The sequence below is a fragment of the Eublepharis macularius genome, chromosome 6, assembly GCF_028583425.1.
Source record: "Eublepharis macularius isolate TG4126 chromosome 6, MPM_Emac_v1.0, whole genome shotgun sequence".
NCBI lineage: Eukaryota > Metazoa > Chordata > Lepidosauria > Squamata > Eublepharidae > Eublepharis > Eublepharis macularius.
Window position 1 is genome coordinate 1,491,549 of NC_072795.1, and position 24,581 is coordinate 1,516,129.

A 24,581-nucleotide genomic window follows, 5' to 3' on the forward strand; every position below is an offset into this window, starting at 1 on the left:
TGCAGCAGAACTGAGGCTAGAAAAGCAATAAAAGCACCCATCCTCTTTTCTTAAACTCTGTACACATCCTAAACCCTGTTAAATTAAGGTCAGCTCTTTATTACTGGAGTTGCAAGTTGTCAGAAGCCGTTTCTTGCCTCAATTCTCAGAGCTGGGACTTCTCCCATTTTCCCTTGACATGTGGTCAAGGTGGAGTCCCTAAGTAAAGGTTTAGTCCTCCACAGATTAAGGCAGAACTCTCCCCCAGATCTGGCCCTCCGATTCTTACCAACAGAGCTTGCTTCTGGCGGGGCAGTGGTTTCGGGAGGAGGGGTTGATTCCAGCACGGGTGAGGTTTCTTGGTCTGTGGTCCAGCCTGAGACACAGAGACAAGAGGAGAACATGAGTGCCAAAAGCCACCCTCTGCCCAGAGGCCCAAGTTATCGGTCGTTGACTTGCCTCGTCTCCTCTATGAAAATATCCAACGCTCCTCTAATGTCATTGATCTAGTAGCCAGCCTCGTCTTCCATCAATGAATCCCATAAGCTAATTTACAAGCCTTGGGAATGTTTAGTTTGGAGAAAAGGGGGTTGAGGGGGGACATGATTGCTCTCTTTAAATATTTGAAAGGCTGTCATTTGGAGGAGGGCAAGGAGCTGTTCCAGTTGGCAGCAGAGGACAGGACCCGAAGCAACGGGCTTCAATGACATGAAGAAAGGTACCGGCTGGATATTAGGAAGAACTTTTTCACGGTCAGAGTAGTTCAAAAGTGGAATCAGCTGCCTAGGGAGGTGGTGAGCTCCCCCTCACTGGCAGTTTTCAAGAAGAGGCTGGAGGGATATTTGTCAGGGATGCTTTAGGCTAATCCTGCATTGGGCAGGGGGTTGGACTAGGAGGTCTGTATGGCTCTTTCCAACTTTGTGATTCTGTGAAGTCAATGAAGGGTGGGAATGCCCCCCTCTGTTGTACCTGTTGGACTTGGCTTCGATGGAACCGGCACGTCACCTGGAAGAGGAACAAGACATCAAAGTTCTGAATGGGTTCAAAAATTCACAGAGGAGGGAAGCAACAGACGTAACTGGGATCCAACCTTAGCCACCCCCTTTCCATACTATCCATCTCCTCTAGGAGGGCCCCAACTTGCCTAAGCAGCAGCCGGGGGCAACGGACGCCTCATCCACAGCCACCTCCGTTCTGTTCCCGGTCCCTGTCACGCCTTCCAGAAGGATCTATGGGAAAAGAAGGCATGGTGAGGAGAGCTCAGCTTGAGTAGCAAGTCAAACTCTGGAGGGAGCAGCCCCAGGAAACCGCAGCCATGTGCGCCCCTCTTTCTTCCAAACCCAGCGGCTGATACAGAGGGGGAACAATTTTCAAGACGGTGGACAATTGCTGCCTGCATGCTCTGAGCAGAAACTCTGTGGAAGGGTCCAGGCCTTTTGGGAGTGATACTGGGAGAGTCCTTGTCCTCTGTTTCTTAGAGATCTGCCTGTGTCGCTTCCCTGTTCTTCACAGAATCAAAGAGTTGGAAGTCCTCTATTACCCCAAGATCTCTTTTGCATACATGACTACCCAGAAGTCTATCCCCCATCCTGTATTTATGCTTCACATTTTTGTGGTCCAGATGTAATACTGTGCACTTATCTATGTTGAATTGCCTCCTGTTCACAACCGCCCACTTCTCCGGAGTATTCAGGTCTTGTTGAATTTCAACTCTGTCTTCTTGGGTGTTTGCCATTCCTCCCAATTTGGTATCTGTATCTGTTCTGCATCTTCGTGCTTCAAAGGGGTTGCATGCTGCTTATGGAAAGCTTAGACTACAGGGTTTCTTTCTTATCATCTCATCCGGTCTGTTTCAGCTGACTCTAAACTGCTTATCTCGTAGCCAAGGCTCTGAAATCCGCTTACCTGGAACCTTCCCGCAATGTGCAAATCCACCTCTGCTTGCAGCCAGCTGTCTCTCAGACTCCCAGATGCCAGCCAGACCAGAAGGGCGTTAGGCTCCCCTTCCTGGAGCAGGTAGACCTTCAGGGCGTCTTCCTCGGATGCTCCAGCCAGGCGGTACCAGAAGCGGAAGCAGAGAGGCGTTTGGGTTGTACAGTTTGGGCTTATCAACTGACCCGTCTGTCCCACCTGGTTAAAGGGGCTGTCAGCATAGATGTAATAACCTGCCGAGAATGGAAAGGGCAGACAAGAAGAAAGTGGGGAAGGCAGGGGCCGAAAGACATATTTGCAAGAGGTCAGTCATTCCTGGAACAGATCCTCTTTCCCTGATTCTTTTGGTCTGCTGAAGGGCTCACTTTATCAGCAGCGCTTTCCCTGAACTACACCAAGACTTCCCTGTCTGGCTCCTTTTCTGTGGTCTGGGGACTTTGTTACATTCCTGGGCCCACCTTCACCTAAGACATGGCCCTAGAGGGTCTCTGGAAGAAGGGAGGCCCTGCCCTCAGCACACCGGCTGCTTCCCACAAACGATGCAAAACTGGATTATTCAAAAAGGCTTTTGTATTGTAGGGAGGGGTGCTCAGATGCTCCACTAATGAGTTAGGGACCATAGACTTCACCACTACGTCGCCTTACGTACTACCTGGTGCTTTAAACATGTGCCCCTATGTCAGCCCTAGAATTGCTTCTGTTCTGTTTCAGCACTTCTTCAACTCTGCATTGGATTCTTGCTAATGCTGTGTCTTTGTAAACTTGCGTTTATTTACCCTCTGGCCTTGTTTATGAAATTGCCCTTGATACTGACTATACTGGTCTCACACTGTAATCCACCTTGAGTCTCAGTGAGAAAGGTGGACCATAAATGACATAAATAAAAATAAAATAATAAATTTTAGGAACAGCAGGGCAGGGGCTAAGAACTCTGAGGCTAGGGGTGGGCTGGGCTATTGTGAACCTATTATGTTCCAGGTGTTTGCGGAAATGGCTCAAATCAGCTGAGCAAATTCTGAGATGAGAAAAAGACCTGAGTGTCTCCACTGCTTCTCTCCCCTCCTGCAACCACACAAATTTATTTTATTATTTATTTATTTGCATTTGTAAGCCGCTCTCCCCACATACAGGCTTAGAGCGGCAATGCGTGCCTGATTCATCCAAACTTCAGAGGCCGCTAAAATCCTTTTCTGATAAAACATGTTTATTTATCTAACATCTCGACATCCTGCCTTTTTCAGACATGGCGACCCGCTTCGCCTGAACCCGCTGCAACTTACGAGAGGATGCCGGATGCCTTTTGCGACTCCAGCCAAAATCATCCTGTCTGGACTGCTGCCACTCACAGAAATCGTCATCGAAGGAACAGTTAAAGGAACAGTCCCCTGGAAAGGACATTTCAGCGATTTAGCAGGAGGGAAGACCACAGAGGGGGAGGGAGCAGAAACACTTTGGGGTTCAGGGGCGTTGGCTGAGAGTGGCATTTGCCTTGGCTGTGAGAACTGCTCTGTAACCGTGCCCCTTCCCCCTTGCTAAAACGCACCACTTTAGCTCCCCAAACTGGCCTCTGGCCACAACAGTTATAAATGAGTGGCATATTTTGAAGCCATTGCTTTGGAGACTATGGACTTACCTGTAGTGGGTACAGCTGTTGGGAGGGAGTCCTCAAGGCCTGGAGTGGTGCTCGATGCAATCATTTCGCCAGTTGTCTCATCTAGGCAGATAAAAAGGAAAAATCATAAGGAGCCAGGTAAACCAGCTGCTGGCTGGGTTCAGAGAAGCCCCTAGGTCTCTCCAAGCCCAGTGCTTTGCAAATGGAAAGAAGACAGTAACAACATCTTTGGTTCCTCCAGAGAATTGCTGATATGGGTGACTTGACCCAAGAAGGCCAGTGAAAAGAAAAGGATTCAAAATGTTATCTCAGAATACTCAATGTACGTTCAAATGAAATGTCGTCACAAGGGCGTTTTCAAGGAGATAATCACAAGGGAAGTGCGTGATATAGAGAGAGACAGAGAGATTGCTATTATCACATTATGCTTATGTAGAGACTTTAGATCGTTTACTCTCTCTCCCTCTCTCTCATCTGGTATTTGAGAACCCTGAGCACACATTTACATCTCATAGTAATTGCTTAGCAGAGCCTCTGAACTTACCAGTTACAGTCACAGTCCCTACGGTGGAGGCCTTGACAGTTGCACTGGCACTTGTGGGGACAGTTTCACCAGTTGTGTCACCTAGGAAGACACAAACGAGGAGCCACAAGAAGACGAGTATTCACCAATGGAGCACTTGGGTCAGCAATGAGACATCAACCCCGTTCAAGCAGGGAACACGTTCCTTTCCCCGCCTCAGCTTTGGGTGCCGCTATTGCCCCAAGTAGGACAACACTCACGAAGAGTCACATCCTAGAGGAAACTGACCCCCAGCACTGAATTCCTCTCTCGTTACCCCCTGCAAGCCAAAGCGCACAGCTGCTCTCAGCCACGTTTGCAGTACCTGTTGGGCTCGGCTCCGATGGAATCGGGACATCACCTGGAAGAGGAACGAGACGTCAAAGTTCTGAATGGGTCCAAATAGTCACGGAGGAGGGAAGCAACGGGCGTAACTGGGACCCAACCTTAGCCACCCCCTTTCCATACTATCCATCTCCTCTAGGAGGGCCCCAACTTGCCTAAGCAGCAGCCGGGGGCAACAGACGCCTCATCCACAGCCACCTCCGTTCCGTTCCTGGACCCTGTCACGCCTTCCAGAAGGATCTATGGGAAAAGAAGGCATGGTGAGGAGGGCTCAGCTTGAGTAGCAAGTCAAACTCTGGAGGGAGCAGCCCCAGGAAACCACAGCCATGTGCACCCCTCTTTCCTCCAAACTCAGCGGCTGATACAGAGGGGGAACAATTTTCAAGATGGTGGACAATTGCTTTCTGCATGCTCCGAGCAGAAACTCTGTGGAAGGGTCCAGGCCTTTTGGGAATGAGGCTGGGAGATTCCTCGTCCTCCATTTCTTAGCCTGTGTCACTTCCCTGTTCTGCATCTTCGTGCTTCAAAGGGGTTGCATGCTGCTTACGGAAAGCTTAGACTACAGGGTTTCCGTCTTATCATCTCATCCGGTCTGTTTCAGCTGACTCTAAACTGCTTATCTCGTAGCCAAGGCTCTGAAATCCGCTTACCTGGAACCTTCCCGCAATGTGCAAATCCACCTCTGCTTGCAGCCAGCTGTCTCTCGGACTCCCAGATGCCAGCCAGACCAGAAGGGCGTTGGGCTCCCCTTCCTGGAGCAGGTAGACCTTCAGGGCGTCTTCCTCGGATGCTCCAGCCAGGCGGTACCAGAAGCGGAAGCAGAGAGGCGTTTGGGCCTTGCATTCTGGGCTAATCAGCTGTGTGGTCTTTTCTATCCCGGTGAAGTGGTTGTTTGTAGAGATGTAGTAGCCTCCTATAAGCAGATAGGAAATTGGAAAATGGACCGGCCCCTGGTCTGCAGGATTCAGGGAACAGCTGGATTCCTTGAGTCATTGCAATTAAAAACATGGGGGCTTGATATGTCCACCCTTTCGCTGTAGTTTGGAAAACTTCCAGCGGTCCCCTTCCCACAAATAAGATCAACCCTATTACAAGCAGCATTAACTTTTCATTTTACTTCAGCGGATGGTTCATCGTTGTGTGGTAGGACAGAAGCAGAAGTGGGGAGAAGAACATGTGAACCCCCGCCCCCCACCCACCGGTCTGCATGGCAGGGACTTTCCTAGGGAAGGTGAAGGTTCACTGGGGGGCTCATCTAATTTCCTCCTCCCCACCATTGATAGACGTTCGTAGTTGGCTTTGACACGAAGAACTTACCCGATGCATTACAGGGATTCACCACACCTGCAGAGACTGTAAGATTGCAGTGCTTCCTCCGAATCCAGTCCGAATCATCCGTGACAGATTGCCGCCACTCACAAAAGTCCTCCTCGAAGGAGCAGTTGAAGAAGCAGAATTCTGGCAAGAGATCTGGGGATTAGTGAAGCTTTGCTGGGCTTGACCATTTGTGCTTTTGGTGAAAGTCTCAAACAAATCTGGACAGAGGGATCCTTCTCTGGCTAGACAGTTGTAGGGATCAGGTACCTGAGGCAGTCCCCTCCTCCGAGCTGGAGAGACAGTCTACAAAGATGTGCAATAAGAAAACAGCCATTGTCTGGAGATGCAAAATAGTAAAAGAGTCCAGCAGCACCTTTAAGACAAACCAACTTGGTTAGTCTTAAAGGTGCTACTGGACTCTTTACTATTTTGCTACTACAGACTAACACGGCTAACTCCTCTGGATCTCTGGAGATGGTCTCACACATTTCAGCAGGGGGGGGGGGAGTTTTTAAAAAAGTACACCCAGACCCTGAATGGGCAGGGGAGAAAAGAACATTTGTGCAATTTAAAGATTTACTGAGGCCCTTGGCCAAATCACACCTCCCTACACATCTCTCACAGATGGCTTTCTGTAGATAGAAGTCCCTTTTCTATCCAAAACCTCAAAGAAGAGGATACCCCCATTCCTGCTCTGCTCTTTGTGACGTTGGAGAACGTTGGTTGTTGTGGGTTTTCCGGGCTGTATTGCCGTGGTCTTGGCATTGTAGTTCCTGACGTTTCGCCAGCAGCTGTGGCTGGCATCTTCAGAGGTGTAGCACCAAAAGACAGAGATCTCTCAGTGTCACAGTGACACAGTCTGATGCCAGCCACAGCTGCTGGCGAAACGTCAGGAACTACAATGCCAAGACCACGGCAATACAGCCTGGAAAATCCACAACAACCATCGTTCTCCGGCCGTGAAAGCCTTCGACAATACGTTGGAGAACGTTGTTTGAGCAAAAGAGATAACGTGAGGTGTCTGCTTGCCAGCGACGGCTTCCTACTCACAATGGAGAATGAACTAAAAAACACATCATTTCACCTGCTTCTATGGAGGCGCCCCTGGAACCTGCTGCAGAGGGTCAAGTTAATAGAGCTGCAAGACTGTGTGAAAAGTTGACTCAGAGAGATGAGAAATGCTAGAAAACAGTCCAGTGATTATGAGCCTTCCTTCTTGATCCTGAAGCCCAGCTGTAAACAGGCTAAAAATCATCACTTACCTGTCGCTGGGATTCTTGTTGGGTCTGTAGAAGTTGCTGGGATGGACGTGGAACTGGAGGCAGCTGTAAGACAGAATCAAGCAACACGCTCAGAGACAAAGAAATTAAATCCACTGAGATTGGCCAAATGATACAGCCCCTCATATCTCTCTAGCATACCATTCGGCAAAATCTTTTTAGATCTCGTCACAAGCTGTCACAAAAAGGCCACCTTTGCGGGGCCGGTCTTTCCTTGGAGAAGATCACTGAGGTCATCCTTCTAAAATCTCTTTCTTGACAAATGGGAAGGAAGGACCACTAGCACGAGAGAAGCCGCTGGCCCCAGCAGCGGTAGGATTGTGGCAGAATTGGGAAGGCCTCCAAAGTTCTTGAGGCCCTGAATACCTCTGCCGGCCTGTGCCACACCACTGACTCTAAGCTCACCTTCTGAACCTCTTTGCCCTCAAAGCCCCACACACCCATGCGCCTGGGAAACTAAGCAGGTTTTCAAAGGATGCTTTCTCCAGGGAAATGGCGCCAGAACTTGGATTCCTCTCACAAGTCGTGGAAGAAACGGGATGCGTCACCCTTCACCTAGTAGGATGGCCAAGCCATTCCCTCACTTGGGAAATGGACTCTTTTTGATTTTGATTTTGCTACTACAGACTAACATGGCTAACTCCTCTGGATCTACTCCCTCCCAGTGATTCCTCAGAGGAAGGGGCCCCTTGGGTTGCTTAGTCTTCATTGCTCAGCCCATGCAGCTTGGAAGGGGGAGTCAAAAGGGCCTGCAGCGACATACCTGAAGGTACTAGGAATAGTCACCCAAAGTGATGGGTTCCTGTAGATGCATTAGAGACATGCTGTAGAATATTATGGGCATGATTCCCTGGGAAGTTCTCTGATGGAAGCCAAACTGAAACAAACGGGCGCCATCCAACAGAAAACGGAGGCTCATGCGCCACTCAGTTTCCTTCCTTTCAGTGGGAATTGTGATGGTACACCTCCCGGTGGCCCCGGCCCTAGCAATCTTATTTCTGGTTGATTTACTTAGTATTATTGGAAGTTGCAAGCCACTCTACCGCCCACACCATTTCCACTCACCACACGTGGTATCCTTCCACCAGTCGCCAAGATTCACACCGCCAAGCTCACAAGCGGCGGCGTACGCGCCCAAACTTTTGCAGAGCTGCCCGTTGTGTCCCTCCATGGCGCACTGGTCATAGACGCAGCTTTCAAAGTACAGCTGAGGGGGGATGTTCCAGTGGCAGGCCGCAAAAGGCCCCGTGGAGGACAGAATCACCTTGCAGAGCTCCTGGAAGACAAGCTCCTGCGTGGAGTTGCAGGGCGGAGGGGCCGGGCCAGGGGGATCGCACCTGGGAGAGGAAGGAATCCGAAGCAAAGCACCTTCAGCTCTGGAGAGTGCTGAGAAACCACACCTCCTAGCTCTGTCTTTTCTGTTATGTGAATTTTATTTTATTTTATCATATTTGTATTCCGCCCTCCCCGCAAGCAGGCTCAGGGTGGATAACAGCAATTAAAACATTTAAAACATTTCATATAAAACATTTAAAAGCATCGTACAAAACTATAAACAAATGGTGGCAATACAGTTAATTACAAAGTGCAACAGTACAGTTGAACATAGCAGCAGCTTAAGAACAGTGGTGGGCAGCTCTCATAGGGGGCGGGGTAGATGTTGTATCCTGCAGCCAGCGGAGGCCCAGCCTCAGCCATAAGCCTGGCGGAACAACTCTGTCTTACAGGCCCAGCGGAAGGATATTAGATCCTGCCAGGCCCTGGTCTCTGTAGGCAGAGCGTTCCACCAGGTAGGAGCCAGGACTGAGAAAGCTCTGGCTCTAGTCGAGGCCAGGCGGGCCTCCCTGGAGCCAGGGACTGATAACAATTGTAGGTAGAGGTAGAGGTAGTCCCATGGCAGACTTTTTGTTACGGGGTGGTTTGCCATTGCCTTCCCCAGTCACCTACACTTTACTCCCAGGAAACTGGGTACTCATTTTACTGACCTCAGAAGGATGGAAGGCTGAGTCAACCTTGAGCCAGCGACCTGAACCCGGCTTCTGCCGGGATCAAACTCAGGTTGTGAGCAGAGCTTGGGCTGCAGTACTGCAGCTTACCACTCTGTGCCACAGGTGAACCTAACCCACACCATTCCCTCTTTTTACATTTTAGTTCTATTAAAATCCTACGACATAATTCCCTTAGCGTCTTTCAGACGGCTCACAACGGTCCCCAGAGCGAAGGCGCAGGAGTGTGCCCCTAGCGGGGACAAGGGGGAGGCACTGCGAGCGGCGCTCTATGCCGGGCCCGACCCAGCGACAGCGAGGCCAGAAGAGCCGCTTCCCGGCGCACGAGGCTCCCTGGCGCTGCCCCCTTCCTCCCCGACAGCCGCTGCAGCCAGAGCCGAGCCGACCGCCCCTTCAGTGGCTGCGGGCGGAGGCGACGCAGCTCAGCTCTCTCCGAGGCGGAGGGAGACCCTGGCTCAGGGGCGCGAAGGTGCCCCAAGAAGCGTCCCGAGGCAGCCCGTGAACTTGCCGGCAGCGCTTCTCTCGCAGAAGGCGGGCGCAGGAGAAGCCGCCGCTGCCGCCATGTCAGGGCCACTCAAGCCAGGCAGGCGCCGCACGGCCCTCTGGCTCTCAATCGCTTGCGAGTGTGCAAGCTGGCCAGCTGGCTGCCCGCCCCCCGCGCCATTGTCCTAGCAGCGACGCCCCGGATGGAGCCAAAGGACAGCGCGGGCGGGTGGGCTGGCGGGATGGCTGGGGCCTCCTCCTGCCTCAAGCGAGCTGCCACGAGGGACAGCCCGACCAGAAAAATCTTAATTGTATTTTTCCAAAACTTTCCCCAAGCTTCCATCTGTATATCTCTATTGCAATTTATTGCCCATTTAACCATTTGAAGTTCAAAATCCAGGGGAAGGGATCTCTGTCAGCTGGAGACCTGCTGTAACCACCACCTTGAAGTTAGGAAGTAGAGTTGCCAGCTCCAGGTGGGGAAATTATGGGGTATGGGGGGGGGAGCCTGGAGAGGGTGGCCACGGAGTCCACCCTCCAAAGCAGCCCTCTCCTCCAGGGGAAGGGATCTCTGTCAGCTGGAGACCAGTTGTAATTCTAGGAGATCTCCAGCCACCACCTTCAGGTTGGGAAGTAGGGTTCTCAACTTCCAGGGCTGAAATGGGTGGCTGCTGCACGTGCAAGTTCACCAGGGTGCTTGGCACCCCCCCCCCCGGCACTCCCCCCTGCAGTTGCCCATCCGGCTCCAACAGGTGCTGTGGAGGGGGCAATACAATGCCCAGCTGCCCTGTCCTCCCTCTGCCCCAATCAGGGTGCTGGTGAGGTGGCAATACTGGGCCCGGCCATCCTGCCTCCCCCCCCCCGATCGGGGTGCCGGGGAGGGGGCAATACTGGGCCCGGCCATCCTGCCTCCCCCCAATGGGCCCCCCCATTGGGACGCTGGGGAGGGCACAATGCCAAGCCTGGGCACCCTGCCCTCCCCCTGACCAGATCGAGGCACGGCCAAGGTGGCAATGCCTGGCCCGCCTGCTCTGCCCTTTCTAGAAACCGTTGTATTTCCCCCCCACAACGGGCTTTCTTGCTAGTAATGACATACTTTGTAAACCGCTCTGAGCGGGCATTAAGTTGTCCTGAAGGGCGGTATATATTATTATTAAAAGGTTGTCAGAGCCTAGGGAACAAAAGGTCTCGCAGCCTGGGCAGTCAGTTAGTAAAGTGGCTCCTGTATTGCCAAGTGCAGAAGCCCCGTCCCCTCAGCCAGCCTGGCCTGCAGCTGGCGAGAGAAGGCCCAGCGCTGGGCGGAGCAGCACAAGAGAGCCAGAGCCCGGCAGCACCTCTAAGGCTACCAGAACCCGAAGTTGCCGCAGCTCGGTTCTCCAGCTGGACGGAGGGAACCGCTCATTTCTGTGCAGGCCCAAGAGAGCAAGAGCTGGAAAAGCCCGGGGGGGGGGGGTGCACATACGTAACCCTTGGTCCACTGGAGGGAGCTGAAGAGCTGGGGGTCTTCCTTATAAGGGAAAAAAGGCGCCATTTCCCCTGAGAGACGGGAGGGCCTGGAGCGGCAGGGAGGAGCCCTCTTGCGCCTCAGAAGCAAGCCTTTCGAGGAACTCTATTAATATTTTAGATATGAGAATTTCTTATGCTGCTTACTGAAAGGGAGGATTATGTTTATATTAATTGGCTGTTAATTTTTATTTTGATTATTTTGGGGCTATTTAAAATGGATATTGCATGTATATTTTCTCTGAGAGACGGGAGGGCCTGAAGCGGCAGGGAGAAGCCCTCTTGCGCCTCAGAAGCGCTGCTTTTTGTGAACGCTCTCTATTAATGTTTTAGACATTCCTGTGAAGAACAGAAGGCATCCCTGCGCAGAGCACAGCTACCAGTTGCTGCGTTTCAAGGGACTGGCCAGACAGACGTCAGAAAGACTGAGTCCCGGGTCTGCTTGAGCAAAACAGGCCTGTGTGGTTAGATGATTGTTGTTGTGTATGCTTTACTATTGTTCCAAATAAGATTTTTTTTTCAAGTGGGTTCATTGTAATTTTTATAAATGCAAGTGTCACAAGGTGGGATCACACTGGCATGGACATGAACGCTCTCAGTTCTTAAATTGTGTGTGTGTGTGTGTGTGTGTGTGTGTGTGGCTGTTTGTACTAAATAGGTTACAAAAATATTGGTGCCCAGACAGGGACCGTGCTGCTGTGTGATCTTAGCATTTATATATTTTACAATGCTTAAGCAACTTGCAGTATTATCTCATCTAAAATGGAACTTTGTAAACTGTACAAATTGGATCCAGATTGCTCTGTTAGGCTGAGTGGAGTATTGTCAACTGTGTCTGATACAGATTTGGAATGTTCCTTAAGTAACTATGGTATGGTCAGCAAAGATAAAAGATATAATATTTTTGTAACCTGTTTAGTACAAGGAGCAACTTGTTGCTGTGCTCCGGGAAGTTCTCACCCCCCCCCCACCGGCCAGCCAGCAGGGGGTCCTCCGCCCCGGGCAGGGGAATGGCACCCCTAGTCCTCACGCCTCATTCCGTCACTCATAAAGTAAAACCTATTGGGAAAGAGGTTGGGTGGGTGCTCTAGGCCCTTCCGAGGAAACCTGTACCAGAGTGGTGGCAGCCTACAGAGGGCTTCCCTGGTCCTCTATCAGCTACAGTTTGTTGCACTAAAAACTAAAATACCTTGCATGTTTTCTTTCTTTTTTCTTGGGAAGCAATTTCATAATTGCTTGCCAAGCAACAAGGGTGCCATTGTTTATTGACCTTATTCCCTCACCCCTACTCCGAGTCTCCAGTTAGAAAAGAGAATTTTGGAGAGGTATCTATGTAGCCAGGGTTGCATTAGGAAGTTCTTCTCACCTGCAGAATGAGGAACCCTCAAAGGCTGAACAAGCAAAGGATCATTCGATTGCTTAATTGACTGACTGACGGACTGACGGTGAATTTTGCATGGCTGTCTTGCTTGGTGGCTGGCATCCTTGCAAGAACAACCTGGTTCACTCCTCCCTGTTTGCTTTGGTCCAGAATGTGAGCTCATGAGCACATACACATGCGTGATGGGAGGTGGGCGAAAGAGAAGTGACGGAGGAAGAAGCCTACCCTGCCATAGAGGGAGCTGGGTAAGGAATCCTTCTGGTCGTTCTTAACTGCCTCAAAAGGACTCCGCCATAACAGAATTACAAAATTCAAGAGTGTAACTGTATGTGCGTTTGAGGGGGTTTAGTGTCAGGTATCTTTTAAAGGGGTGGTGGTGGAGGGATTTTGGGGTTGTTATTCTATTTTGATTTTAATTGCAAATGTCTTAATCTGTTGTTGCCTTGGGCTGCAAGAAAAGGTGGGTTAAATATGTTATAATACATAGATAGAAAAAAAGTGCAAAGCAAGAGTCAATCCCAAATATGAGGGGGCAGAGTCCATGCCAGGGGTCTCAGTGAAGAAAACAATTTGCCCACCCTCATGGAGCCAGCCCCAGCCTGTCATAACAGCATTTCTTGTCTAGTGCCATTCTCTGCATGGTAGCTGGATGTGTGTATGTATGCAAGAGGGGAAGGGGATGGTCCCTCATGCTAGCATGGTGTTTTGATCACTGTTTTTCAAGTTATTTCATTGTCGAAGTGTCCAGTTGGGGAGATCCACAGGTTGCTGACCTTTTTGAACCTGTGGGCACCTTGGCATTCTGATCACAAAACAACTGCCGCAAGAGGAGGCGCCAGCCACAGAAGTCAGGGAGTAAGGGTACGCATAGCTCTAATAGTAACTGTTTAACATTTCAGGCAGAAGCTCTATTTAACAAGATCCTCTGGATTAAAAAAGAACATACTCTTTTAAAATATTTTCTTGCATACACAGCATATCTGCAATTAATGAAGATCCTTGCGCTATGGTAGTAGCTATAGCTATTCCCAAAGCAACATTTTAAAAAATCCACTCAGCCAGTCAGTACTCCACTGACCAATCAGAAACCTGCTGAGCAAAGGCCCCATCTGGCACCACCCACTTTCTAAAAACACTTGGGGGGCACCAGGAAAGGTACTGGTGGGTGCCATGGTGCCCATGTTCACTACATTGGGGAAGTCTGCAGTAGTCTGTGGCTAGGCTGACGAGGCCCCTCAGTATCAGAGGAGAAAGCAGAGGAAGGAGAAAGAAGAAATATGGGGGAGGAAGTAGAGTACAGGCTACAAAAGGGACACAAGAATAAAACCTGATGTTCAGAATCGCCTCATGTTGTCCACCAGCCTGTATTAAGCTACAAAAAAACCTGGGGGTGACATAGTGGACCACAGAGAAGCCACCTACAGAGAGCCAAAAGGGAGATTTCCAGGAGTGGAACGGCTAGCCTACTTGGGCCACAGATTTAAGACTCCTCACTCAGGGCCTTTCATAGCCCAACTGAGAAGGCCACACATTATATATGTGAGAGCAATGGAACCCTGGGATCTAGGAGAGGAAATCAAAAACACTTTCATTAGGAAGACAGAGATCGATGGAAAGCATTTAGCAACCAGCCTGGGATGTCCTGCAGAACTTACGTCCAGTGGTAATCTGTCACCCTCCAGCTGTTGCCAAAGGCATTGGGGTCATGTTCCAAGATGCCGTCCGGCCGTCGGAAATCGTCCAGCTGGCTGCCAGAGAAGGTGCCGCACAGCCCACACAGGTGACCCTTGTGCCTTTCATCCACCTGGACAAACAGCTCTTGGTCGCCATCGAACTTCACCAAGAGGCCAAAGGGGCTGCGGACAACCACATAAGGAGGTTTCTCCTCAACTACTATTCCCAGATGCAAGCTCACAGGGATGCTGACTTTCACGCCATTCACCTTGAGACGGGAGGAAAAAGGGATTGTGTCAACTGCAGCCTTGAGTCAGAGCAGAAATGATGACCCAACAGGGCACTAGCTGTGGGCTTCATGTTACTGGAGCAAAACACATAGCAGTCAGCTTGTGTGGGCAGACACACACAGCAGTGATCCCCCAAAATCACATGGCCACCTTCCTATGGCTCTCCAGTGTCATACTCACATAGACCTCCCTGTTCTTTCTCAGAGCAATATGCAGGTTCTGAAAGGAGACTGCCACCGAGTTGAGAGCTGTCCAGGCTGCACTCCAACGATATTCATTCCGGGTCGTCACAGAGAAGTGCTGAGAGGAGTTTGCACAGGTCTTCACTGCTGTGTAGTTGCACCCGCCCTGGAAATGGTACAGCTTCCCATCAAAGGTGATGTAGTGCGGGTCCCCGTAGATGTGGCAGTGGGCCGTGTTTGGTGGGTAGCAGCTCTGGATCCCGTTCTGCACCTTGCAGATTTGTTCTGGTGGGCAGGTCTCATTGCCACAAATTAAATTACCGTTTCCTGCGCAGCGGCAGCGACCCAGGCAGTCCTGTATCCAGAAGGTTTCCCCTTTCTTGGGAGACAGGCGACAAACAAGGATTAGACACGTGGATCACCTCTACGAGCTACAAAGAATGCGACCCTTTAAACACCAAATATTCTGAAACACGCACGGGTACAAACCTCATAATACTTGTCTTCCACCAGGCAGCCGCAGTCTGCCACAGACACACAGTCTCCCCCGCTAAGAACGAACCCTTCACGGCACTCGCAGTCTTCCACGCAAGGCTTGCTGCAGTTCTTTGGGGCCAGCGGGTTGGAACATGTTCCCGGACAAGCGCTGGCACACGAGTTGTAATAGCTATTGGAAGGGCACGGGATTGCTGGAAACCAAACCGATAGCTACGGTCACTTTAGGAAGCTTTAGCTGCGTTCCCAAGGTTTCTTTATTAGATTTAAAGGTGATTTCCCATTGCAAATTTGTCAAAGGGGCTTGCAGTATTTTAAAAACACTGTCAGACAGCTCTCTCTCTATCAGCCCACCTCCATCTATTTCCTCACGGAAGAGCTCAGCCCTGATCCTCGCCCCCAGAGACAGCAGGGATTGAACCAGTGTCCTGTTCTACGTGCAAACCCGGGGCTCTACACAACGGGCCTATGACGCCTCCGCGTCCATCTCCTCATACATTCTCCTGGTTCTCCCAAATAAGGCGGATTGCAAGAAACACCTCCATGGTGTCAGGTTTTTCCTGATCTGTTGGCCGAATAGCTAAGAAAGAGACAATAACTGGCAGTCAGCCCTGAACTGCCTACTCTGAACTAATGTGGTATTCCCCCTTCACCTGGCAGGACAGGGGGATAATGTGGAGAGCCACCACCAACACTTTTCCGGAAAAGGCAGAGGTTTGCCCGTGAAAATCCTGAGCGGCATTTCTTCAAAACAACATCTCCATCTCATCCATTAGAGCCTTTCTGGAGAACTACTCACGGCAGAAAGTGGCATTCCTCCAGCTGGGAAGAGTCACCCCAGCTCTTTGACACGCGTCTGCGTAGGTCCCCAGAGCACTGCAGAGAGTCTGATGGCTGCCATGCAAGGCACACAGGTCAAAGACGCAGCTCTCGAAAAAGCTCTCTGGATTGATCACAGCGTGGCAGGCTGCAAAAGGCGCCTCAGTGCTCGTTAGCAGTCCGCAGAAGGCGTCTGTCTTGTAGACGTCCTCTTGCTGTGGGGTACAGAGAGGCACCGTCTCTGGAGAGTCGCAATACGAATCATCGTATTCCGCATCTGCAATTTTCCAGCTCTTTCCCAGCTCATTGGAATTCTTGGCTTGCCGCCCGTCGGGCATCATGTAGTCATCCTGCCTGCGAGTGTTGAAGTTCCCGCACATGCCACAAGTCAGGTTGGCGTAGGTGGTGGGCACCCGTATTTCCACCGAGTGATCCGTGTCGTAGGAGACGGTCAACCGGAAGTCCGTCTCCAGAATAACGTAGCGTCCGCTCCTGCTCACGGCCACTGAGCCATTAGCCGTGCTGACTGGAAGGGTTGTCCACAGCTTGTTGACCTAAAGGCAGAACCAACCATTAGAAACAGAGCAAGGCTGGAATCCCCGTAGGTATCCGCGAAGCAGTGACATTGGGTCCGCGTGCGACATCTGCCTGGCAGTTCTTGCTGAGAACCCCTAAGAGAGATTTTATCATTTTGTTGATTTTATTTACTTTATTTATAAACCCCCTTTCTCACTGAGACTCAGGGTGGATTACACAGTGTAAGTCCCTTAGATTAGGGGCTGGGACACTGAAGAAGCTCGTCAATAGGATAAGGCAGCAGAAATCTGATGCAGAGCTGCAAAAAAAACGCTGAAAGGACGTATAAGCAGATTGACGTGACATATTAAGCAATAGATGTTAAGCAAACTGAGGAAAAGAGTGATCAAATGACGGCGAGAAGCTGATGGCTCTGTTGGTACAGAAACCCTAAACTGTGTGGTTCCAGAGCACCACCTTGAGCGCCTAGACCCTGGACTGTTGAGGACTGAAAATAACTCTTTTTTGTTCAGTGCACAGGGGAGCTGCCTGGCCAGACCTAATCTCTTTTGGACAAAGGATCAACCGGTTTGGGCCAGACCTACATTTTGTCATGGAACTAGAGAGGCATTTCTAGGGTGGAACCACCCTGTAATAATTCTCTGATTGGTAGCTGTAGCCTCTGACATCAAAGATGGAGCTTTACCACCCTATCGGCTAGGCTCTCTGGTCAATCTTATATAGAGGGCTGACTTAGGTCAGTTTCCATTGCCCAGAAATATCTGGGAGGTCTGGACGTCTCTTTGTCCCCACTTCAGAACTGTGTGACCTCAGGAGACTCCAGAAGTTGGCCAGGGGCTAAGGACTCTTCTATTACATCCTTACTGCTAGTACTCTCTACCTGCTCTCAGGAACCTGCTACAATCTAGGTAAAGCATACTTAGCTGAGTTAGACCAGCTTGCTTGCTTTTATTTGTGTGGCTATGTGCTCTGTGACAGGCAGCTCCTTCTCCGTTTTGTGTTTTATCCCCTTTCCTTCCCCTTTTGAATCCAACCATCATCTCCCCTCTTTTTTCTGTAATAAGCCTGGTTGCAATTCAAAGAGCCTAAAAGTACTGAATAATATTGTCTTTCCTGTCAAAGAAACAGGAGCATGTGGAGAAAACAGCCTGACAAGTTGCAGGGGAATTTGGAGAGAAAACCACTGCAGTTTCTCAACACTTTTATTGTTACTGAGCAGTGAAGACAGGAGAAGGCACCCGCGTTGAGCCCAAATTGCCCTCCATAGAGAATCCTGCCACTTACCAGTATGTGACTTGGCCGGTTTTTGAGGATCTCTATGTGCTGCCCGTAAACCTCCACCAAGACCCTTTGGACGTAAGACACCGAGGGGTTCCCGCGATTCTCATTTTTCGCCTCGATGTTGAAGTAGGGCAGCCTGGTGGAGTTGGCGCACACCTTTGCCAGGGTGTAGGTGCAGGTGCCCATGAAGTGGTGGGTCACTTTGTCAAAGGTATTGTAATGAGGGTCGTTGTGTACTCGGCAGATCCCGAAAGTCTCAGGGTAGCAGCCTGGAACACCGTTCTGAATCCCGCAGAAGGTATTTTTGGGGCAGGATGCGCTGAAGCACTTCAGGTTGCTGCCTCGACTGGGGCACTTGCATTTGGAGGAGCAGGTGTCGTCAGTCCAGAATTCCGAGCCCACCGGATAGTGTTTGCCCTCGTGCCAGCATCCGCAGAGCCGGCTTGGAACACACTTGCCGTTGTTGAGAAGGAAGCCGCTGTCACAGGCGCACCCCTCCACGCACGGCAGGCTGCAGGTGGAGGGAGCAGTGGGCTCCACGCAAGTGGCAGGACAGGCGATTGCGCAAGACTCATAGTGGCTGTTGGGAGGGCAGGAGATGGCTGTGGAAAGGAAGCGGATCTGTGTGAGGTCTCAGGAAACTGTCCATCATTCCCAAAGACTGACCCATTCCCCCATCCCTCTCTCCGAGGGTCAAAGTGCTTGCTGAGTCTGAGGGCTGCTTCCCACATTACAGGCTTCAAGGGTTCGTATCAGGCATGAAGTGGGAATGCCAGACACTCGAGCATCGTCCAAGAATGCTAATAAGGGAACTGAGATGGGCCCCAGTTCCCTGTTGCCTCAGGGACAAATGCAGAGTAAGCTGAACCATATCTGTACCTTGCGGGGCAGGATGTAAGAATAATTTTGGGGTAGACACTTGGGTACCAGATTCCGATCCATCCCTTCCCCTGCCTCAGCCAGTTTAGTGTCACTGAAGTTTCTTCTGCTGAAAGATCTGACGCTACCAGGGATGAATAAGGAGCAGACTGGCATCAGAGTGCCAAGCAGCCAGTCCTCTTTTTAAGTGATGACGTGCCTGACGGCAAATGAACATCACGCCTTTCCACTCGCTCTCAAGTGCTATGGAGACTGGAAGGTGGATCCCCATTGCTGGGCAGCGGCATCAGCTTCTTTGCTCAGAAGGAACGCTGTTGAGCCTTACAGCAGTCAATCCATCCCAAATCCCCAAGGGAGAATTTTAACGGGGCAAAGAACTTTTGAAATGTGCCTCCATGTTTTTCTCAGCCCTGGTTTAAACCTCTCTGGCTTACACAAGTATTCAACAGGCCCTTTTGCTTGGGTGGCTGGGGGACAACCTTGATGAAAAGCACCTGCCCCTCTCAACTATCTTGGCTCAGCTTGGCTTCCTCCCTGTCCCATCTGTACAGCCCCTTCTGTCAACAATGCCTCTGCGCTGGCGGTTCCTCGGAACTTACGACAGAAGCTTTCATTCCTCCAGGATTCGATACGGACCCCCAGTGACCGGCAGGCGTCTGCGTAGGACTGGAGACTCTTGCAAAGGGAATCACGATCCAGGTGCAGCTCGCACTGATCATAAATGCAGCTGCTAAAGTGTGTGACGGGGTCCAAGGTGCCGTGGCAATGTCTGAAGGGTCCTGCCGCATCCGTGATGAGTCCACAGAAGGTGCTGCTCTGGGCGACTTGCTTCTCGTCCTCAGTGCAGGCGGGATCGGAGCCTGTGCCTGAAGAACAACTGAGAGACAAAACTCCAGGTTGCTGGATGAATTGACCATCAATGGGTTTAGAACAATACTGGCAGCTGCAAGGCATAGGACTGACCTGGTGAGGTTGGAAACTTGCCAGCTGTTCCCCAGGCTGGTGGAATCTGGCTCCAGCTCTCCATCAGGGTTCAGGAAATCATCTCGGGGGTTCCCATTGTAGTTCCCGCACAACCCGCAAACACGACCCTTGTAAGGACTTGGGAGCGTCACCTCCACTTGGTGGTCTCCATCAAACTTGACTCTCAATCCGAAGTCTGTAGAGACCACCGTGTAGAAGCCGCTGGATGAGATCTGTACGCCGTGAATCGGTGTGCTGGGCACAACTTCCCGTTTCCCGTTCACCTGGAGACAGAATCAGACATGGGCTTTGGATGGCTGTTGCTACCGATATCCTTGCTTGTCATTCATTCTCACCTACCTCCAACACTTACCTGCACTGCTCCCCCCTTCTCCAGCAGGATCCGCACCCCGTGCACATCCACAGCCACGCTTTGGACGTAGGACACCCGTGTGTTTCCCCAGCGGTACTCGTTGGCTGCTTCCACATTGAAATAGGGCAGGGAAGCGTTCTGGTCACACAGCCGGGACAAGGTGTACGTGCAGTTGCCCATGAAGTGGTGGGTTTGCTTGTCAAAGGTGTAGTAATGTGGGTCTCCTGACACCGTACAGTATCCTGTGGGAGAGGAAGGAAGTCAGAGGAAGGGTCCAGCTGGCCGCTTTGCAAAGAAGGAGAAATCCAGTCTGTGGCTTGGCTAAACCTTTTTAGATCTCAACCCAACCCCTCACACCAGGCCTCCTTTGCAGTTCCAGACTTCCCTTGGAAGCCATCCTTTAAAAGCTTTAAAAAAGTAGAACCTCTAGCGCGAGAGTATCCAGCAGCCCCAGCAGTGGGAGGTTGGTGGCATAATCGGGTAGGGGGGTGACATAATCGGGATAGACTCTCTCTACCACTGCTACACCACTGACTCTAGCATCCAAAACAGCTCGGATGGAAAGATGGTATTTTGAACTTATTTGTCCCCAAAACCTTATACATCCCATGCCCTTGGGAAACTAAATAAATTTGTAAAGGATGCTTTTTGTGGGGAAAAGTTCCAAGAACTGGGATTCCTCCCAAATCTCTTGGAAGAAATGGGATGCCTCACCTGTCGTCTAGCAGGACCACTAAGCCATTTCCTCGCATGGGAGACCACCACCCCCTCCATGGGTTGCTTAGTCTTCATTGCTCAGCCCATGAATCTTGAAAGAGGGACTGAAAAGGACTGGGAAGCGCGATACCTGAGGATGCTGGGCATACTCACCCAAAGTGATTGGGGCAGAGGTGCTCGTGATGGGGGCAAGTCTGCTTGTGGTGGGGGTGGTAGTGGTGGTTGTCCCAGGCGGTGTGACTTCTGTAGGAAGAGAATGGCATCTCTTCTTTTATTTGGGCTGATAGCACCCCCAGAGTCAGAGAAAACAACAACAGCACACACAAACTCACACAGAGACACACTGTTCCAGAGAGAGGGGCTTTCCACCACTGCCTAAAGGGGTTTGAGGTGAGGGCTGTGGCAGAAGATCCCCAGGGAAAGTGAATCCTTGAAGGTATCGATGTACCCTGCATGTTCAGGGTTGGTGCATGGCTGGTCCTAGTAGCTTACACAGGTCATAGAGAAGGTGGATGTCTGTCCGGGGAATGTTGGGCTCCCCCTCTGAACCTCCTTTTTTTCAGTACCTACTTTAATCACTGCTCAGAAACCCAAAGCGCATGCAAATAAACTTTGGGGTGCCTTTTTATTATTTATTTTCTTTGTGTATACCCCACCTTTCCTTGTGGTTTTCCTGGCCCCAACCCCTCTAATCACTTCAGCCTCCTGGCTGCCTTTGGAGTGAATCATTTCTAGGTTTCAAATGTGAGTGTCTGGCCTGGTCTCTGGGGGGTTACACAGAAATCGCTTAGGCTGGGTACCTTCTACTGGAAGTTTTGTCGGTTCTGTAGATGGTGTCGGTGTCGAGGTGGAACTGGAGGCAGCTGGAAGACGGAACAAAGTGTCACAAAGAGAGAGAAACTCGGTCCACTGAGTCCCTTGGCCAAATCATACATCCCTACGTCTATCTCCAGGACACTTTTCTATAGTTTTTAGGCAGAAGTCCGTTTTCCACCCAATACTTGACTGAAAAGCAACTTTGGGTCCCTCTTATGCTGTGTGTGACCCTAGAGAATGCTGCTGGCGGTGGAGAGTGCCCTCAAGTCATAGCTGACTTATGGTGACCCCTGGTGGGATTTTCATGGCAAGAGACTAAGAGAGGTGCTTTGCCATTTGCCTGCCTCTGCAACCCTGGTCTTCGCTGGAGGCCTTCCATCTAATTACTAACCGAGGCTGACCCTGCTTAGCTTCTGAGATCTGACGAGATCAGAATGCTGGTAATGTGAGAGAAATCGAGGCACAAATTCTCCCTTGCATTTCCGTCCTTGAAGGAGGCTGTTTGTGAGCAGAGGATGTGTCCTCTCCTACAGAAGGGCCCCAGCAAGGCTATCACCTGTTCCTACTGTTAAGGTTGCAAACCTATGATATATTTACACTGGAGGGGGGGAAAGCCAGTTTGGTGTAATGGGTAAGAGTGCAGGACTCTTATCTGGAGAGCCGGGTTTGATTCCCCACTCCTCCACTTGAAGCCAGCTGGGTGACCTTGGGTCAGTCACAGCTCTCTCAGAGCTCTCTCAGCCCCACCCACCTCACAGGGTGTTTTGTTGTGGGGATAATAATGACATACTTTGTAAACCGCTTTGAGTGGGTCTTAAGTCATCCTGAAGGGCGATATATAAATCGAATGTTTTTATTATTATTATTAAAATGGAAAGGAGCAGGACTGTGATTTGGAGGCTTGTGTCCTTGATACGTTTAAGCCCAGTCATAAAAGAGGACAAAATCATTTCCATCAGGTCAACGTAACTGCTGTGTGGTGATGAGCACCCTAATTCTATGCATGTTTGTTCACATGTTGGGATTGTATGCCAGTCTATTGGTATGAAATAAATAAATAAAAACAACTTTCAATTTCTATACCACCCTCCAGGTCAACTTAACGCCCACTCAGAGCAGTTTACAAAATGTGTTGTTATTATCCTCACAACAAACACCCTGTGAGGTGGGTGTGGCTGAGAGAGCTCTGGAAGAGCTGTTACTGACCCAAGGTCACCCAGCTGGCTTCAAATGGAGGAGTGGGGGATCAAACCCAGTTCTCCAGAATATAGTTCTGCCACTCTTAACCACTACACGAAACTGGCACTCAAACTGGCAAATATTGTCACCTGACTGCCTGCTGTTTGACTATGCTTAAGGTTGTCAGATATTCCACAATGCCTAGAATGATCCCGTAGAAGGTTTGGAGACATGCTGTAGAATATTATGGGCATGATTCCCCACGAAGTTCTCTGATGGAAGCCAAACTGAAACAAATGGGCACCATCCAACAGAAAACGGAAGCTCATGCGCCACTCAGTTTCCTTCCTTTCAGTGGGAATTGTGATGGTACACCTCCCGGTGGCCCCGGCCCTAGCAATCTTATTTCTGGTTGATTTACTTAGTATTATTGGAAGTTGCAAGCCACTCTACCGCCCACACCATTTCCACTCACCACACGTGGTATCCTTCCACCAGTCGCCAAGATTCACACCGCCAAGCTCACAAGCGGCGGCGTACGCGCCCAAACTTTTGCAGAGCTGCCCGTTGTGTCCCTCCATGGCGCACTGGTCATAGACGCAGCTTTCAAAGTACAGCTGAGGGGGGATGTTCCAGTGGCAGGCCGCAAAAGGCCCCGTGGAGGACAGAATCACCTTGCAGAGCTCCTGGAAGACAAGCTCCTGCGTGGAGTTGCAGGGCGGAGGGGCCGGGCCAGGGGGATCGCACCTGGGAGAGGAAGGAATCCAAAACAAAGCACCTTCAGCTCTGAAGAGCGCTGAGAAACGACACGTCTTAGTTCAATGTTTCATCCTGTGTTAATGTAACCCATGTCATTGTCAGACTGTGGCTAAATAAGGCACTCACTACAGGGTTCCCTTTAGAAGCAAACACAAGTCCATTGTTTGGAAAAGGAAACTTTACTGCAGAAAAGGTCCATTATAGTCCACTGTCCTGAATAGGAGAATCAGGATGGTACATGATCATTGTTACCAATGAAGAGCAAGCATAAGATACAGAGTAACAATACCCATCTGGATCAGCCTCCCCCCACAGTTCTCAAAACAACATCTCTCAGTCCTGGGAAGCTGCTCTCCTTCAAGGCCAATGCTTGGTGGAACGGTGTTAGACAAAACAGTCTCCTCCGGTGGGAATGCTGCCTGGGAACTGGTGCACCTGGGAAGAGAATACTCAAACACTAGAAGCATTAGAAAATGGAGTCAGTACAGTTTAGATATACACTGGACCTGACATTCTGCCCCCCTTAAAACAAATCCCCCCCTGGCTTATATGGATAGCGAGTATGAAAAGCTTTGGTTAATCTAGGAGCATGAACATGTGCAGAGTTCACCCATTCATCGTAACCAGAATCAAAGTCCTTCCACCTAATGAGGTAAAAAAGCTGATTTCGTTTGAGTTTAGAGTCCAAGATTTGTTGTACCTCATAGTGTGTTTGGTCGTCAATCAACGTTGGAATGGGTGGAGCTCTGACGTGCCATTTGTTGTCGGTGGGAGCTCTTTTTAGAAGACTGACATGGAACGTATCATGCACATGGCGCAGGTTCTTGGGCAGAGTTACAGCAACAGTCACTTTATTTATTATCTTGCGCACAGGAAAAGGTCCTAGGAATTTCAGAGCGAGTTTGCGGCTGGTCTGAGCAAGTCTTAGATTTTTTGTGGAAATATACACATGATCTCCGGGTTGTAATTCCCATTCGGCCGCACGATGGCGGTCTGCGTATTTTTTGTAATCCAGTTTGGCTTTGTCAAGGTGCTTCTTAATAAGATCCCATTGCTGCGCCGCCTCCCCCCACCACGAAGATACATCTGGCGATTTAGAGGAATGGAGAGGGGGGGCATCCAACGGGAAGGGATTGAAGTGAGTCCCGTAGACAATTTTGAAGGGGGCCTCCCCCGTTGAAGCGTGTACACTGTTGTTATAAGAGAACTCGGCCAGA

General features: G+C 50.5%; 1 protein-coding gene across 1 annotated transcript in view; it reads right to left on the reverse strand.

The window, feature by feature from the left end:
• Window positions 1-24,581, reverse strand: part of LOC129331947 (IgGFc-binding protein-like) — a 127,712-nt gene that overhangs the window by 29,728 nt on the left and 73,403 nt on the right. The window contains exons 50-73 of the mRNA XM_054982643.1: window positions 23,081-23,352; window positions 21,411-21,473; window positions 20,764-20,853; window positions 19,894-20,135; window positions 19,521-19,804; window positions 19,157-19,434; window positions 17,682-18,280; window positions 15,841-16,414; window positions 15,036-15,235; window positions 14,545-14,925; window positions 14,056-14,342; window positions 8,093-8,364; window positions 7,010-7,072; window positions 5,748-5,888; window positions 5,081-5,343; window positions 4,586-4,670; window positions 4,411-4,446; window positions 4,068-4,148; window positions 3,545-3,625; window positions 3,192-3,296; window positions 1,885-2,144; window positions 1,124-1,208; window positions 949-984; window positions 269-355 (exon numbers count right to left, since the gene is read on the reverse strand). Of these exons, the coding sequence (XP_054838618.1) occupies window positions 269-355; window positions 949-984; window positions 1,124-1,208; window positions 1,885-2,144; window positions 3,192-3,296; window positions 3,545-3,625; window positions 4,068-4,148; window positions 4,411-4,446; window positions 4,586-4,670; window positions 5,081-5,343; window positions 5,748-5,888; window positions 7,010-7,072; window positions 8,093-8,364; window positions 14,056-14,342; window positions 14,545-14,925; window positions 15,036-15,235; window positions 15,841-16,414; window positions 17,682-18,280; window positions 19,157-19,434; window positions 19,521-19,804; window positions 19,894-20,135; window positions 20,764-20,853; window positions 21,411-21,473; window positions 23,081-23,352 (4,865 nt within the window). The remainder of the gene's footprint in view (window positions 1-268; window positions 356-948; window positions 985-1,123; window positions 1,209-1,884; window positions 2,145-3,191; window positions 3,297-3,544; window positions 3,626-4,067; window positions 4,149-4,410; window positions 4,447-4,585; window positions 4,671-5,080; window positions 5,344-5,747; window positions 5,889-7,009; window positions 7,073-8,092; window positions 8,365-14,055; window positions 14,343-14,544; window positions 14,926-15,035; window positions 15,236-15,840; window positions 16,415-17,681; window positions 18,281-19,156; window positions 19,435-19,520; window positions 19,805-19,893; window positions 20,136-20,763; window positions 20,854-21,410; window positions 21,474-23,080; window positions 23,353-24,581) is intronic.